At 36.9% G+C, this 19,278-nt stretch overlaps 2 protein-coding genes across 4 annotated transcripts; both read left to right on the forward strand.

Moving 5' to 3' along the window:
* The first annotated feature begins 2,520 nt into the window (after nt 1-2,520).
* Nucleotides 2,521-8,283, forward strand: LOC128218276 (E3 ubiquitin-protein ligase TRIM33-like). Of its 3 annotated transcripts, none has more exons than XM_052925906.1 (3): nt 2,521-2,548; nt 4,123-5,554; nt 6,667-8,283. In XM_052925906.1, exons 2-3 carry the CDS (start codon nt 5,220-5,222, stop codon nt 7,184-7,186), a joined length of 855 nt encoding a protein of 284 aa, XP_052781866.1. In that variant the 5' UTR covers nt 2,521-2,548; nt 4,123-5,219; the 3' UTR covers nt 7,187-8,283. The 3 variants fall into 2 exon arrangements, with proteins under 3 accessions (XP_052781866.1, XP_052781867.1, XP_052781868.1); XM_052925908.1 differs by having other exon boundaries at nt 6,696-8,283.
* A 6,635-nt stretch (nt 8,284-14,918) lies between these two features.
* On the forward strand, nt 14,919-18,809 carry LOC128217690 (uncharacterized). Its single transcript, XM_052925006.1, has 2 exons — nt 14,919-16,261; nt 17,165-18,809. Exons 1-2 carry the CDS (start codon nt 15,927-15,929, stop codon nt 18,546-18,548), a joined length of 1,719 nt encoding a protein of 572 aa, XP_052780966.1. The 5' UTR covers nt 14,919-15,926; the 3' UTR covers nt 18,549-18,809.
* Nucleotides 18,810-19,278: the final 469 nt, after the last annotated feature.

The following is a 19,278-nucleotide window of genomic DNA, read 5'->3' on the forward strand; positions in this document are numbered from 1 at the left end:
TTGCGTCTTAGTCAACCAATTAAAATCAATGATCAAACACTTTATTATTCTGCTCGATATCACAGAACAGAACGGACCATTTCTTTAGATACTGTCGAACTCCATTGGCTCAATCCAAGCGGGTATGCTTACCTTCAATATAAAAATGGTCCTTAAATCCAGTTCGAGTCAACGAGAAATTCGAGCTGAGCGAGTTCGGGCTAACATCATAGGATGCACAATTGCATAGATAAATTATCGATATCACAAATATTGGTGTTAACTATTCTGTTTGGGTTTTCAATGAATTTTACACGTTTCAATCAAAGACGTGGTATATTTTGGGAGAGTTGTGACAACTATAATACTTCCACTATACAAGTCAGAAATGTCAGCAGTGTAGGTAAAGATGACTTTTAAACGTGTGTCATGTATTCTCCACATCTGCAGTGAATTTATTCAACATCAATTTAACGGGCCTACACCAGATGGCCCCCAAAACAGCAAATACAGTTTTACCTCAAAACAAGCAAAAAATCAATACGTATGAAACAGATTAAAAATAACTTTACATGATTTAAATAATATGTTACCACTGTCCCAGCCTAGTTTACCCGTTTAAAAATAAAGCACACGTGATTAGAACAGATGCGTGTACAGATATCGACACTATTACTTTTTTGGGGTATATACGTGGTAGACAAACGCAGTAAATTTGGAAAAATACGCCTAATCTGCGAAAGATACATGTGTCTTAAGCTATGTGATAAATCAGCAAGTAAAATTCAATGCGTTGTAAACAACCATATAAATTTTATGTAAATTTTTGAAAAATGTTTTTTTTTTCTTGCAATTCTATCATCAGGTTCCTAGTCCATTTAATTGGACATTACTACGGCCAACATAACGTATGGTTCTAAACACGGTTAAATTTTGAATGTTCAACTACTGGACTTGTCCCTGTAGATTTCATTCTATTATTAACGATTTAACCTTGCATTAGATTTCTCAATTCTTAAAATGGGCTTTATAATTTTAAGTTATGAAGTTAAATCAAACGGCCATGATAAAGTATTTCCTTATGTAGAGGTATGGTAATATTGATGACAGTGTCTTGAAACGGTGATATTCCCCGGGCATTCCGTTGGTAATTTATGAATGTAGTGCAGTGTTATTCACTTTTCACTGTACTCCAAGTAAGGTCAAAAAACTATTGCGTGGTTAGAGTTACATATTGACAGTTATCAATAGATAATGAGCATGATATGGAGGGTAGGTACTGTTTTATTATACGGCTTGATGTAAAAACGTTATTGACACTATTGAGGAATGGCGTATAAGCACACTTTGATATAAAGCTTTAACAAACACACATACACGCACACACGCACGCACGCACGCACGCACACACACACACACACACACACACATATGAAGATTCGTGCGTTTATAACAACATAAGTGTTTGTTAACATAATGTGAATATGTTTTGATAATCCTGTGAAGGTTATAGGGTGAATGCGTTTAAAATCACATACGTTTTTGTTAACATAATATGAACATGTTTTGTTTTGTTAATCGTGTTAAGGTTAAAATATACATGCGTTTAGAACCACATACGTTATTGTTAACATAATATAACATGTTTTGATAATCCTTTGAAGGTTTAAGGATGCATGCGTTTAAAACCACATACGTTTTTGTTAACATAATATGAACATGTTTTGTTTTGTAAATCGTGTTAAGGTTAAAGGATACATGCGTTTAGAACCGCATACGTTATTGTTAACATAATATAACATGTTTTGATAATCCTTTGAAGGTTTAAGGATGCATGCGTTTAAAACCACATACGTTTTTGTTAACATAATATGAACATGTTTTGATACTCCTTGTGAAGGTTAAAGGATGCATGCGTTTAAAACCACATACGTTTTTGTTAACATAATATGAACATGTTTTTTTTGTAAATCGTGTTAAGGTTAAAGGATACATGCGTTTAGAGCCATATACGTTATTGTTAACATTATATAACATGTTTTGATAATCCTTTGAAGGTTAAAGGATGCATGCGTTTAAAACCACATACGTTTTTGTTAACATAATATGAACATGTTTTGATAATCCTGTGAAGGTTAAAGGATACATGCGTTTATAACCAAATCAAGTTTATAACATATATAACATATAACATATATAATATTAACATATTTGATAATTATGAGCACTCTATCCTGCAAATGTTAAAGGCTGCATGCATGAGCAAAACGGGTGCTTTTTTAAAGGATAAGTGGATCAAAGCATGAATGACATAACATCACACAAAACACTGTCTATCTTTCTCCGTACAGAAAATTCACATTGTTTCCATGCATCAATCCAGATGTGCATACCAGCTGTTGCAATCATCAGTACATATATTTTAGTGCATAGCGTACTTCTACATATAAATCAAAATGTGTATTTGTGTATTACAAAGTGGAATATACTGATACTATTAAAACATGATAAAGATCGTTAAATTACAGTGTGTGCTATTTTGCGACTTAATAAACACTAAGGAATACGGGTGTGTTTTACAGATTTTCAACTTGAGTCAGATATGCTTACATTTCAAACAGAATACAGGTGTCTTTGTAATCTTAAAGCTGCATTCACACAGATTGAAGGTTTTGACAACTTATTTTACTTTTGTCTTGGAACGAGCCAGTTTTGCGAATGCCGTTTCTTGGTGTACACGAGGTTTCTGGGTCTCATGAGGTTACTTCATATACATAAGATTACATGGTACACTACTTGAAGAAAGTCGGTGTACATGACGTAACTAGGTACCCACGATGTTAGTAGGTACACATGATGTTTTTAAGTGCACATGAGGTAACATGGTACAAATGTGGTTGATTGGTGTACATGAGGTTACTTGTCTTATGATTCATATGATGTTTCTTGGTACATCAGGTTACTTGGTGTATATGAGGTTACTTAGTACACATACGGTTAGATAGTGTACATGCATTACTTGGTGTACATGAGTTAACCCGTAGAACATTAGGTTACCTGGTTTACATAAAGTTACTTGATGTTTATAAGTTGACAGGGTGAACATGAGGTTACTAGTTGTTTATGTGGTTATTTGGTGTACATGAGGTTACTTGGTATACACGAGGTCACTTGCTGTACATAAAATTACTGGGTGTACATGAGGTTAATGGGTGTACAAGAGGTTACTCGTTGAGGTTATTGGGTACATAATAAATTACTTGGTACACATGAGGTAAAATTGTGTACATGAGGTTACTTGGTATACATAAGGTTACTTGCCGTTACTTGCTGTTCACAAGGTTACTTGATGTAGATTATGTTACTTGGTTTAAATGAGGTAACTTGGTACACAAATAGTTAATTGCTATACGTGCGATTACCTGGCGTACATGTGTTTACTAAGTGAACATGAGGTTACTTGGTATACATGAAGTTACTTGGTACACATGGATTTTCTCCATGTGCATGAGGTGTCTTGACGTACTTGGGGTTACCTTGTATACAGGAGGTTAGTTGGTGTACAAGATGTTACTTTTTTACATGAGGTTACTAGGCAGACATTAAGTTACTGGGCGTACATGAGGTTACTGGGCGTACATGAGGTTACTGGGCGTACATGAGCTATCCGGGTGTACATGAGGTTACTGGGTGTACATGAGGTAAATTGGTGTTTATGAGGTTACTTGGTTTACTTGAGGTAACTTGGTGTAGCTGAGGTTACATGGTGTAGCTGAGGTTACTTGGTGTACATAAGGTTACTGGGTGTACATGAGGTTACTTAGTGTACATGAGGTTACTTGGAGTACATGAGGTTACTTGGTGTAGCTGACGTTAGTTGGTGTACATGAGGTTACTTGGTGTAGCTGAGGTTACTTGGTGTACATGAGGTTACTGGGTGTACAACAGGTAACTTGGTGTTTATGAGGCTATTTGGTGTACATGAGGTTACTTGGTATACATGTTAGGTTACTTGGTGTACATGTTACTTGGTGTACATGAACTTACTTGGTAAGCATGAGGTGGGCTAGTACTCTTATGTTGGGAAGGATTAGTACACAAGTGGAACTTTTTCCAAAATATAAAATGTTATTTGTCGTGCAGCTCAGCACTTTCAAGATATACTTTATAAAAAAAAATATCCGGCCATTTTCTATCGAAAGCAACCGCGGATGTCTTTGGACGGTTTGCAATGTCAGAAATCTTTTTTTATTAAACAACATTTAACCACGCTACAAGCAGAATGCGTAGTAGTTTAAATTGAGCAGAAAATCATAATGACATTACTCTTGTAATCCAATTTATTAATGCCACTAGCGGATCCAAGGTTAATTTCGATTGAAAAGGCCGAGGAATTCCGTATGGATTGTGATGGACAATCGTGATATGTCGGCAATCTTCGGCAAGCTCCTGATATATTTATGTCGTTGTGCATTCCGAGTGTAGAAACGCCTACTAAACAGTCGATAACTACTATTGAAATTGAAGATACCGTACTAAATCTAGGCATATTAAAAAAAGTGTTGAGATTTGGAAAAAACATTATTGTTTATTAAGGATCATTTGGATATTGTGACATTGATCGTAATTTGTGGTTTCTTCGTATCAGTACAAAACTTTATTTCCTTGTTACAAAATAGACAGATGTGACTGAAAGAACATCTATTTGTTTTAGTTCGTGAGTCTTTTTTAAACTCGAGAGGAAAATTGAATATAATTTTGGATCATCAATATCTTCCCATACATGGTGTTGGGGTTCGAGAAGCACTAGCACTCAGTGTTATTGTTCGTGGAAATGGGTCAATTCGCAATGAAATATACAGGAAACTAAAACTATTCGGCAATATCCGGACAACTCGGGTTAGACAATCGTTACAACTCGGCATGCTCCGGGATCGACAATTAACCGAGTGTGGAAAGGCCCACTCAGCATTCGATAATAATTTTAATGTTGACAAAGGAATAAACTACTGCATGATTAAAAAAACATGTTTTGTATTCGAAAAACGATTGTAAATTAAGCACGGTTGTAACCATGCTTATCATTATGATATTGTGTTATATGTCAGTGTTTAATTGATCGCAATTTGTGTTTTCTTCGTAGCAGTTCAGTACAAGATAATAAACTTCCAGTATAAAAAATAAAAAGAAACTGACTGTTTGAACTAGTTTTTGAGTCATTTTTAAACACAGGAAAGAAAATGGCATGTAGTTTCGAATCATCCATTCAGAGGGGATGTGACTTAATTCACGATTTTTCCTGCTCTCCTTGTGAAGACAACGGATTTAACACAGAAGCTCACCATCATTGTACACAATGCAAAAAATATTACTGCAAAAACTGTATTTCAAAACATAACGACTTATATCAGAAGCACGCGGTACTCGGCCGAAAGTACGTGAAGAAATGGGAGACAGCCCTAGGGGTGATGGACGTCCTGGAGAGATGCGGGATGCACCCCGGGGAGGCGCTGAAGCTGGTATGCGGTGACCATGACCAGCTGTGCTGTACTGTATGCGTTGCCATTGACCACAGGTATGTATGAACAAAACATCAATTTACAGCTTCACTCTCACAGATTGGACGTTTTGACAACTTTTTTCTTTTTTGTCTTGGAACAAGCCAATTTTTGCGAAAATGCATGGAAAACAGTTATATAAGACTGTTGACAAAGATTAGATCACTGATTTTTATATTTAAGTACAAAAATTGATGTTTTATGCATTTTTCTAAAACCGTTAGTAACGGTTTAAGCCATAAAACAATTTTCGAATGGAAATATGAAAATCTGTGATCTGATCTTTTGTCAGAAATCTTTTATCATTGGTTTGCAGATATTTACGAAAAGTTGTATAAACGGTATATCTGTGAGAGTGCAGCTTTAAAGGCACTCAACATAAGGTGATCTTTGCTCTTTTTTATAAATTATATTATTTAACTTATTCTACTTTTAATGATTAAAGAAAAAAAGCTGATGATTTTTTGTGTACATTTAAAAAATAAGCCTTTATACATGCATACGGTGTTTTTAATTAATAGCTACGTGGCCAAAAATATCCCAGGTAAAATTGCACCAACATATCATTTATATCGTATTATCTTTTTAATCTGAAAACATATCATACGCTTTTTGTGGTTATGATCATTTAAGTAGAATGAATAACACATTAAATTGCATAAAAATTCAAAAGAAACACTTTTTTTGCATTAACCTATATGGTGCCCCTTCAAGACACTAACCGGTAAATAAGCTATACTTACCAGGGGCGGATCTAAGATTCGACGTCAGAGGTGGCGTGACTCGAGCCACTCCCTCACATTCGAAATTCAATTGGTTTCAAGTGTTTTCATTGGGGTTTGGTCCCCCCCCAAAAAAAAACAACATTTTTTTTTATCCAATTCTAGCCCTGAATGATGCTCTTTAGGGGAATTATAAAATTATCACCTTTTTTCTCCTATATAACATTAAAAAGTAAGCTTGGGCGATTTAAGAGGGGGAGAGTGAGGAAACGGTTGCACCCCCTCCCCTGGAACCGCTATTGGTTACTTGCGTTATATTTAGATCATTTTCTATAACATTTCCCCACAAGGTCATATACAGATTATGCAGATCTTAATACAACTGTTACACAACTTCTTTGTTTCAGACAATGCTCTAAAATCCAACACATTTCAGATGTAGCAAAAGGTATTCAGATAAATATTGAGTTTCAACAAATTCCAATGAAGATCGCTGAACTTCAAAACCAATTCGAGCTGATGAAAGAAGAACGATTAAAGAATACGACATCTCTGAAAAAGACGCGGGCATCCATTTCTGATGAAATTAAAACCATACGTAAAAAGATCAACGAAATCCTTGACAATATTGAGAAGACAACTTTACAGGACTTGGACGGAATGATAGCTGAACATGAAATAAACCTAAAGAAAGATATTGAAACTTGTGATAAAATGACTATCGAACTGCAAAACATAATTGCCGCTTTTCAAACCAAAGCAAAATCAAGCGATTCAAAATCATATATTGCGTACAGAAAGAGCCAGGACATAATTTCACAATCAAACCATCTTCTTCGTGACATATCAGCCATTGAGTGTTACAATGTTACATTTCAAGCCAATAATCTTATAGAAGAACTTTTATCTTCAATAAAGACCTTTTGAGCGAATGAAGAACAAACTGTAATGACCAAACAGCGAAAAGATCCCCTTTCCGATCCAAACCACGTCTTCAGTGTTGCAGAGTACAAGGAGTACAACGTGAAGATGAGTGATGACAAATATAATGGTAGTATCGATGGCGTATGTGAAATGCCTAGTGGAGAGTTTGTCATAGCAGACTGGAATAATTGTAAAGTGAAGCTCCTGGACAAGGAGTACAGGGTGCTCGACCACTGTGATGTCCCGGAGTACCCATGGGACGTGTGCCACATTGACGGAAATGAAGTGGCCGTTTGTGTTAACAGTAAACTTCTTTTCATTAATGCTACGAAAGGCAAACTCGTTACTACGAGGAAGTTAAGTTTCAGCCATAAATGTATTGCCTCAGCTCATCATGGCGGCCAGCTGTACATCTCCTCCGGTATCGCACTTTATGTCTACACGATGTCGGGAAAGAAGGTGAAGAGGCTGTACAAGGACAAGTCTGGGGATAGGACGGTGAGGAAATGTGCCATCAGTAACGACGGGAAGACAATCTACTTTACAAACTACGATGAACATCAACTGATCACCCTAGACAACGACGGCAACAAGCTCACCTTACTCACTGACCCTGATATAAAATTTCCTACCGGAGTACACGTGACACCAGCTGGACACGTATTCGTCTGCTGCTCCGATACAGTGCTGCAGGTTGACAAAGACGGGAAGAAGAAGTTGGCCATCCTGACAAGGGAAGAACACATGGAAGTACCGCTAGCTTTATTTTTCAGCAGCAGCACTTCTTCTCTGATTGTTGGTGGATGGGAAGATACTCTTCTTGTTATCAAGTTAATTTAATACTTAAAACTATCAATGTTTGATTTGGTACTATCGAACTGGGCTCTTTCTAATTGTTGCAAAGTAAATTACAGTATTTTCATATATAATTGTATAGTTTAGACCGCTGGCTATAAGTTATATGACATGAATCCAAAAGCTTCTTGTGAATACTTTATTATTATTTATTTTTATTTTATCTAATTTGGGACAATTTATATAACACAAACCATTTGTAACATTATGTTCTTTCTGATGCATGTAAATTGTTCAATATTCGTGTTTATACATTGCCTATTAAAGAGCATATGAACGTATTGTTTTTATTATAAAACTAGTTCTTTCGTCTATTAATACGTTGGCACGTATTACTTCCAGAACACCAATAGATTGAATTATTGAATCGAACGGTAATGAACATTGCATAATGCAAACACAGTCACGGTGGCTTGATGACAAAGGCTCATTAAAGTCACAATAAATAATTTCAACTAGCCAAAATTATATTTTATACATACTTGAACATATATATTATCAATATAATACATTTGCTATAAACATAAAATGAGATTTGACAAAATTCAAAAATAACCTATACTGTAATATGAAACAAGTGAATAATGTTCGCCAGGCGAAAACGTAAACAAAGACCAATTCTCGTTGAAAATTGTAACTTCTTCGTAAGCTACAAACAAAATACCTGGCTCATAGATGCATTGGCCCGTTATATACACGTTAAAACCGGTATTCTTGTCGAGAGAAACAGTATACGACGAAAATGCTTCAAAATGCGAATTATCACAAGCGCTAGCCAGACATTATGCTATCAAAATGACGTAGTACCCGGCTCGCCTTAATCGAATAGCGAAAGCGGCCGAAGGACGGGAACCATCGGAAAAGAGTTGAGTGTTCCGGTGGCATAGCCGCTGTGTCTAGGTTACTCCTATTCGCGCGAAAACTACATCCACTAAAATATTTCCCTATCTTACGGAAATGGTTGTTACAATTGAATTAATTTTACTTAAAACTCTACTACCATCAACGAAACATATGATTCTTAACATTTATTGAGCCACAAAACAAGTATTTTATCAAAAGCATATCGGAATAGTTTAAATGTTTTTTTAAATTATTCATTTAAGTATTTTTGCTTCTTTTTAATGTGTGTTTTGCAAACCAACTATTGTGAAGGATTTTTTTTTCATTTTTTATGTTGTTTTTGGCTTTGAAAATTGAAAACCGACGGGAAACTTCACACGAGTTCGTCTTAGCATAGCTGCTAATCTGTCCAGCTGCTCAGCTGTTGACGCTGTCAGGCTTCTAGACTGTTAACTCACGCCACTAGGCTCCTAGTCTGCTAGGCTGCTGACTTCACGCTGCTAGGCTGCCAGTCTGCTGGGTTGCTGACTTCACGCTGCCAGGCCGCTGGGCTGCCAACTTCACGAACATCTTTATTGATAAAAATAGACAATGTATATCATTAAGGTATAGATAATAAATATTAGCGATATTTTGGCTCCCTTTTACTTGGTATTTTGTGCCCACGTATGTATTAAACATTTTATGAAGGCTTATATTTCTTATCTTAACACAGAGCACATGCTTTTTAAACATGATAATGCATTTAAATCATTACATTTTATCGCATCAACTTTTATTGTGCGCCTTTTACAAAGTTTTATACATATTATACAGCATACTAATATTATATGCGGATATTAAACCGTCTATGACATGCATCCGTGAAGATTTTATACATAAAATTAATTTAAAAAATAAAATATGCAAGTGTGGTATTTTCTTTTTTTTATATGAAGCAAATATTAAAAAAAAACTTGTTTCTTTTCTACATTGGATAGTAATATATATGTCTAATGTATGCCGAATAGACATGTGTTATTTCTAATTGACATTGAATTGTGTCCAATTGACAAGGTTATACATTTATGATCATTTGGAAATAAAACCATGCCGTTAGGACATCATATCATGTAGTTAAGACATAATACCATGTCGTAATGACATAATACCATGTCGTTAGGACATAATACCATATCGTAAGGACATAACACCATGTCGTTAGAACATAATACGATGTCGTAAGGACATTAAACCAAATCGTTATATCATGTCGTAAGGACATAATACCATGTCGTAAGGACATAATACCATGTCGTTAGGACATAATACCAGGTCGTCAAAACATATTACCATATCGTTATGACATAATACCATGTCGTTAGGACATTATACTATGTCGTTAGGACATAATACCGTGTTGTTAGGACATTATTCCTTGTCAGTGGAACATAATACCATGTCAATGAGACATGATCACGTACAAATTAGACAAATTCACGTGTACGTATCATTTAGACAATTTCACGTATACTTACCAATTAGACAAGTTCACGTATACGTACCGATTAGACAAATTCACGTATACGTACCAGTTAGACAAGTTCACGTATACGTACCGATTAGACAATTTCACGTAAACGTACCAATTAGACAAATTTACGTGTACGTACCTATTACACAATGTCACGTTTTGCATTTGGTCAGCAATACAGCCACCACATAACGGAGAGTCTCTGGGATTATTATTAAACAAATCTGGATGAAGATGAACAGTTACAGTGTATTTCTCATACGTGCGTTCTCCGCAGAGAATAAAAATGGAACCTCAGTTCCTTTATACTGTTGTTGTATTTTTTGCTTATAAATATACAGTTTTTTTGGTACAAATATTATTAATTGGGAATTATAAGTTTTTTTTTAAATGATTGAGTTTAAAATTCCGCCAGTAAAACTCTTAATTTGAAATTCAGCCTTTGTGAAGTTCCACCCGTGACTCAAACTCTCGTCTTAATTTGAAATTCAGCCTTGGTGAAATTCCGTCCGTAACTGAAACTCCCGTCTTAATTTGAAATTCAGCCTTGGTGAAATTCCGTCCGTAACTGAAACTCCTGTCTTTATTTGAAATTCAGCCTTTGTTGAAATTCCATCCGTAACTGAAACTCCCGTCTTAATTTGAAATTCAGCCTTTGTGAAAATCCACCCGTGACTGAAACTCATCGTCCTAATATGAAATTCAGCCAAAGTGAAATTCTACCCGTAACTGAAACTCCCGTCTTAACTTGAAATTCAGCCTTTGTGAAGTTCCACCCGTGACTCAAACTCCCGTCTTAATTTGAAATTCAGCCTTTGTGAAATTCCACCCGTAACTGAAACTCCCGTCTTAATTTGAAATTCAGCCTTTGTGAAATTCCACCCGTAACTGAAACTCCCGTCTTTATTTGAAATTCAGCCTTTGTTAAATTCCACCCGTGACTGAAACTCCCGTCTTAATTTGAAATTCAGCCTTTGTGAAATTCCACCCGTAACTGAAACTCCCGTCTTAATTTGAAATTCATCCTCTGTGAAATTCCACCCGTAACTGAAACTCCCGTCTTTATTTGAAATTCAGCCTTTGTGAAATTCCACCCGTAACTGAAAGTCCTGTCTTAATCTGATATTCCACCACTAAGTGTGTACATATGTAGAAGACCTAGCACCACATATCTCCACTGACACCAATATGTTGTTCGAACAGCTGCAAACATATCATTGAAAGGTGCATATGTCAAATCGCAAAACCGTTGTACAACATTTTTCCTGTATTCACACACAAACATAGTAATAATAACATATTTATACGTATCAAATAACATTCTGGTTGAAACATTAAACTCAGTGGCTAACATGTGCTCTCGACTATAGTTTCCTACTGTACGACAACGATAAATATTCAGTGGGGACAACGTTGGTCCTCGTGTACAAACCTGTTTGCGTCAGACCCTGAGACAACCCATGCGCCTCGTGTACAAACCTATTTGCGTCGGACCCTGAGACAAACCATGGTCCTCGTTTACAAAACTGTTTACATCGGACCCTTAGACAACCCATGCGCCTCACCCACACTGTCCGCATAATAAAGAAACTTACGACTTTAAAGGATGTACACGAGTGGCAGCCCGCATTTGAAAATTTCCGTATTGTAAAACACGATAATTTAAAATAAAAGTATTATCATGTTCATTATGTTTATGTAACGTTAAATGCCCCCGTCCTTTTTTGTTACATGATACCTCCGTTTTTAGTAGCGATGGCAACTAGTAATAAAATTTATACTCGATTACTCGGACGATCGTTACTCGAGTACTCGATTATTCGGAAAAATTGAATTTGTGTTCGCATAGACAAGATTGTGTATACATGTATCGGTAATGACGTATATTGTGCGTTGGTCGTATTATTGGTTATTTTCACCTTTAAAGTAAACTTCCATTACGTATTTTAACAAAAAAAAATGATATAAAAAGAAAACAAATCTTGTTTCAGGCTTTTAAATTGTCTTATTCGTTTCATTTTATACAAGTATGCTCTGCAGTAATGAACAACATTCAGAATTACAACGAACGAAAAATAATAGCATACATAAAAATAGTGAACAAAATTCATTACGAAGTTCAATACATTACACACATATCTAAATAATAGCAAAAAGCAAATTCGAATAAATAGCACTACGTTGTACATTCCATAATTTTTCTTATTCGTCAAGCACTTCAAACTCGGGGACAATGTTCTTGTTCAGTAAAATGATGTTGTCTACTTAAGACGGTGACAGGCGGTTTCTCAACTTGCTAACGAAAATACCGGCCGTTGAGAACACTCGTTCCGATGGCAGAGATGTTGCCGAGATGCAAAGGATCTGTTTTGCGACAACGGCAATCCGAGGATACTTGGACTCATTGTCCTTCCACCATGTAAGAGGGGACACATCAATGCATTTCTCCAGCAAATAGTCTTTTAGTTCGTCGTCACACTTTCTGAAGTAAACCTGAGGAAATCCAAGTCATCGGTGCGAGCTTTCTTAGACGTTGGCTCTCCGTTGTCGCTGTTTAGTAGCTTCAACGTGATGTCTTCGACACGGGACTCCAACGCACTTTCTGCTGCTAAACGTAGCTGTGGTGTCAGGAACGGTAGTCGTTTATATCTGGGGTATTGGAAATGATGAGGCAGCTTCTTTGGCGTTGTTTCGGATTCATGCTTCAATCGCAGGCGGTTTAATATGCTTGTAGTACCGCCATGATACGCTAACTCGACACCACACAGCGTGCATTTACACGACTTGCCGTCGGCTGCTTTTTTAAAGTAATTCCACGCTGTGGACTTTGGGGTTGCATTTTTAATTGCGCTATATGTTTAGTTGTTTACTCTACAAAATATGTTTTAAAATGATAGTTTTTCCTACTGTGTAATTGTTGTTTACCTCATTAATAATCATAATTCTTGATTTAAAATATCAACTAATCAATTGTGATAATCATTGCAAAAATAGTTAAAATACGCCCATTAAGAAATCAATTCTCGTAACGGTCGATACTATTTCGCTCGTTAGCGTCCATTGCTTTGTGAAAGGTCTTGTGAAATTGGTATACAATAGAATTGTGTTGGTAAAAGTACCGCTATCAAAACTTCGCTAATTGACATCAGTGCTAATTTGAAATAGGGGTCCTTTGTTGACAGTTTGCAACTATCACAACAACTATTAACTAATTGATTGAAGTCACAGCGGGGATTGGAGTGACCGTAAATTGTCCTCTTGGCAACTAACCAGATCTGATATTTTGTCTGTACATCGTGTATTTGGTGATTTGTATAGAAACTTTTTAGAGTTGACGCCCAGTTCTTCTACTTAATCGACGCCCGCCACTTCACATCCACTTGCACACCAGACCAGACGCCCATGTCTTCCCCTCAAACGACGCACGCCACAACAACGGGGCCTCGTCCACTTGCACACCTGACCAGACTCCCATGTCTACTTTTCAGGCAATACCCGCCACAACAACAGGGTCCACGTCCACTTGCGCACCAGACCCGACTCCCATGTTTACTCCTCAGGCGTCGCCTACCACTACAACAGGACCTACGGCCATTTGCACACCATACCTGACGCTCATGTCTACTCCTCAGGCGTCGCCCGCCATTGCAGCAAGACCCACGGCCAATTGCACACCAGACCTGACGCTCATATATTCTCCTCTGGCGTCGCTCACCACTACAGCAGGACACAGAGCCACTTGCACACCAGACCTGACGCCCATGTCTACTCCTCGGACGTCGCCCGCCACTACAGCACGACTCCCGGCAACTTGCACACCAGACCTGACGCTCATATGCTCATATATATGCCAAAATATATCCTCCACGTATGATACTTTTAAATCCACTATCAGAATAAAAATATAACTTCTGAAACTGTAAGTTATAAATGTAGTTCACTAACAAAATTCTACGAGTTGTAGAGTTATTTTTACCCACACAACCCCTGCGTTGAGTTAAATTAAGTCTGTCTCAGTTAATTTTATGCTTTGATTATTAAAACAAAAAATACGACCTATTTATTGTTTTGTATAAGGTATGTAGAGGAACACCATATATAGGCCAAAAGAGTATCTGTACAGCCCCCCTAACCCCAAATCCTGGATCCGCCCCTAACTTGGTGTTTGTGTTACGCTTGTGAACGCTTAAGGTTACTTGGTATACACACGGACCTATAAACTATGGTTCATGGGTCCGTGGTATACATGAGGTTGATTGGTACCCTAATGTTGATAAGGATATGTACACACTTCGAACTTTCTTCCGAAAAATAGTATGTCGGGGTCATTAAACACAACCAGTAAGTGTTAATTGTCGTGCCAATTTACGATATAATTTATAAGAAAATTATTTAGTGTTGTGTGACCCCAACAACTCGGCCATCTCCGGCAACGTCGGGATCATTAGAAACATCTTGGCTCTTTTCCGTCGAAAAACAACTTCGGATGTATGTGTTCTGTTTACAAAGTCATTTAATTAAGCTGCAAGTAGATCGAGTGGTAATTTCAATTTAACAGAAAAATGACTTTACTCTTGGAAATACAAATTGTTATGCAATAATACACTTCACTGGCAATCAATTTAAACTCATATATACAAAATACACATTAAAAACTACACTTAATAGATATTATTACCTTAAACCTAACGAACTACTCCTACAGATATACCGGTGTATATACTTTTTTCGTTGCGCGTTCCGAGTGAAGAAACGCCTACTGAACCAGAAGTTGTTGACTACCATTGAAATTAAATCTCGGCATGTTTAAAAGTGTGTTTAGATTTGGCAAAAAAATATGATTGTTTATTAGGCATGGTTGAAACAACGCTTATCATTTGGATATTGTGTAATTTGTCGGAGTGAAGTTGATCGTTATTTGTGTTTTCTTCGTATCAGCTCACATCGAAACAATTTACTTCCTTGTAACAAAATAAACAGACTTGGCTGAATGAACATCTATATTTGATATAGTTCGTGAATATTTTTAAAATCAAGAGAGAAAATGGAATCTAATTTTGAATCATCAATATCTTCCCATAGGTGGTGTTAAGGTTCGAGAGGAACTAGAACTCAGTGTTATTATCCGTGGAAATGGGTCAGTTCGCTATAAAATATAAAGGAAAAAAAGTCCTTCCTACAACTATTCGGCAATCTCCGGTCAGCTCGGGATAGACATTCGTTACTACTCGGCAGTCTTCGTCGCGCCCCTGGATCGACAATAAATCGAATGTGAAAGGCTCACTCGACATTTGATAACTAGTTTTAATGTTGACACATGAATTAACATTTTTGGATTTGAAAACTTATTGTAAATTTAGCACGGATGTAACTACGCTTATCATTTTGATCGTGTTATATGTCAGTGTTAAACTGATCGAAATATTGGTTTTCTTCAGCTCAGTACAACATATTAAACTTCCTAGTAATAAAACAAACATAAACTGACTGCTTGAACTAGTTTGTGAGTCATTTTTAAACTCAAGAGAGAAAATGGCATCTAATTTCGAATCATCCATTCAGAGGGGCTGTGACTTCATCCATGATTTTTCCTGCTCTCCGTGTGAAGAGAACGGATTTAACACAGAAGCTCACCATTATTGTACTCAATGCAAAATATATTACTGCCAAAACTGTGTTTCAAAACATAACGTTTTATATCAGAAGCACGCGGTGCTCGGCCGGAAGGACGTTAAGAAATGGGAGGCAGCCCCAGGGGTGGTTGACGGCCTGGAGAGATGCGGGATGCACCCCGGGGAGGCGCTGAAGCTGGTATGTGGTGACCATGACCAGCTGTGCTGTTCTGTATGTGTTGCCATTGACCACAGGTATGTATGAACAAAACATCAAGTTAAAGGCACTCATCATAAGCTGTTGCAAATACATATATTTTTTATAAATTATAATATTTAACTCATTCGACTTTTAATGATTAAAGTAAGGAAAAGTTTATTATTTGTGTACATTTAAAAAAAAACACCTTTATACATGCTTACGGTGTTTTAATTAATAGCCACGTGGTCATAAATTCGCCAGTTAAAATGCGCCAGCATATCATTTATATCGTATTATCTTTCTAATCTGAAAACAAATCATACGCTTTTTGTGGCTTTGATCATTTAAGTAGAATTAATAAAACATTATAATGCATTAAAATTAAAAAAAACAACATTTTTTGGCATCAACCTATATTATGCGCCTTTAAGACAATTACCGGTAAATAAGCTAACTTACAAAGGGCGGGTCTAATGCATTAAAATTAAAAAAAACAACATTTTTTGGCATCAACCTATATTATGCGCCTTTAAGACAATTACCGGTAAATAAGCTAACTTACAAAGGGCGGGTCTAGGATTCGACGTCAGAGGGGGTGTAACTAAGGGGCGTAGCCGTTTGACTTGCGCCGCTCCCTCAGAACCGAAATTTAATTGCTTTTAAGTGTTGTCAAACAATTATTGGGTCCCCAAAGAAAAAAATATCAATTTCTAGCCCGGAATGGTGCTTTTTGGTCGTATTATATTATCTTTTTTCTCCTATATATCATTAAGAAATCAACTTGGGCGATTTAAGAGGGGGTAGGGAGGAAACGGTTGCACCCCCTCCCCTGGAACCGCTATTGGTTACTTGCGTTATATTTAGATCGCTTTCTTATAACATTTTCCATCATTAGCAAGGTCATATACAGTTTATGCAGATCTGATTACAACTGTTTCACAACATCTTTGTTTCAGACAATGCTCCAAAATCCAACACATTCCAGATGTAGCAAAAGGTGTTCAGAGAAATATTGAGTTTCATCAAATTCCAAAGAAGATAAATGAACTTCAAAAGCAATTCGAGCTGATGAAAGAAGCACGATTGAATAATACGACATCTCTGAAAAAGACGCGGGCAGCCATTGCTGACGAAATAAAAACCATACGTAAGAAGATCAACGAAATGCTTGACAAGATTGAGAAGACAACTTTACAGGACTTGGACGGAATGATAGCTGCACTTGAAAAAAACCTAAAGAAAGATATCGAAACTTGTGAAAAATGGACTATCGAACTGCAAAACATGATTGCCGCTTTTCAAACCAAAGCAAAATCAAGCGAGTCAAACTCATATATTGCGTACAGAAAGAGCCAGGATATGATTTCACAAGCAAACGATAATCTTCGTGGCATATCAACCATAGAGTGTTACAATGTAACATGTAAAGCCAATAATCGTATAAAAGAACTTTTATCTTCAATAAAGACCTTTGGAGTGATTGAGGAACAAACTGTTATGACCAAACAGCGAGAAGATCACCTTTCCGATCCAAACCTCGTCTTTAGTGTTGCAGAGTACAAGGAGTACAACGTGAGGATGAGAAACGACAAAAATCGATGTGCTATACAAGGCGTTTTTGAAACGCCTAGTGCAGAGATTGTCATAGCAGACCGGGATAATTGTAAAGTGAAGCTCCTGGACAAGGCATACAGAGTGCTCGACCACTGTGGTGTCCCGGGGGAACCATGGGACGTGTGCCACATTGACGGAAATGAAGTGGCCGTTTGTGTTAACAGTAGACAGACTGACACACGAGGATTATATTTCATTAATGCTTCGGATGGGAAACTCGTAACTACGAGGAAGTTAACCTCCACCCATGGATGTATTGCCGCAGCTTATCATGGCGGCCAGCTTTACATCTCCTCCGGTACCGCCCTGTACGTCTACACGATGTCGGGACAGAAGGTGAAGAGGCTGTACGATGACATTTCTGGGACTTTCACGGTGATGAAATGTGCCATCAGTAACGACGGGGAGACAATCTACATAACAAACTACACTGGACATGAACTGATCACCTTGAACAACAAAGGTAAGAAGCAAGCCTCTCTCACTGATCCTGACATGAAAAGTCCTATCGGAGTACACGTGACATCTGCTGGACACGTGTTCGTCTGCTGCTCGAGCTCCGGCACAGTGCTGCAGGTTGACAAAGACGGGAAAAAGAAGTTGGCCACACTGGCAAGGAAAGAAGACGGAGTGTGCCGACCGTATAGTTTATTTTTCAGCAGCCGCACATCTTCTCTGATTGTTGGTGGAGAGAAAGACACAGTTCTGGTTATCAAGTTAATTTAATACTAAAAACTATTCATGTTTGATTTTGGTACTATCGACTAGGATTTTTTCCTTATTGATGCAAAGTACATTGCGGCATTGTCAAAGATAATTGTTATTTTCAGACCCCTGGTTATAATATAATATGGTATAAATCCAAAAGCTTCCTGTAAATACTTATATTTGATGAAATTAGGGACAATTTTATATGACACAAACTATTTGTAATCATAATGATATTTTCGATTAATGTAGATAGTTTAATATTCGTGTTTATACATTGCCTATTAAAGAGCATATGACCGTATTGCTTTTTTTTAATATGCTGTCTCCTATTTATAGAATCATTGAAAAAGAGGGAAATAAACGCTTTATCAAACTAATCCTGGCGTCTTATAATACGTTCGCACGTATTACTTTCAGAACACCATCAGATTGTATAATTGAATCGAACTGTAATGAACATTAAAATGAATATTAATGCACACACAGTCAGGTGAATTGCAATAAATAATAATGAAACAATATCTTTATTCATCTCCAGAGCACATACCCAAAACACAAAATACATCGAACGTATAACATCGACAGTCTCGGTTAGATTTAGACTTAGATTTTACGTATAACATCAACAGTTTCCTCTGGTCTGAGGCTTACATCTCACGTATAACATCGATAGTCTCGTTTAGATTGAGACTAACGTATCACGTTTAATACCAACAGTCACCGTTGGACTAAGACATACATCTCA

The sequence above is a fragment of the Mya arenaria genome, chromosome 14, assembly GCF_026914265.1.
Source record: "Mya arenaria isolate MELC-2E11 chromosome 14, ASM2691426v1".
NCBI lineage: Eukaryota > Metazoa > Mollusca > Bivalvia > Myida > Myidae > Mya > Mya arenaria.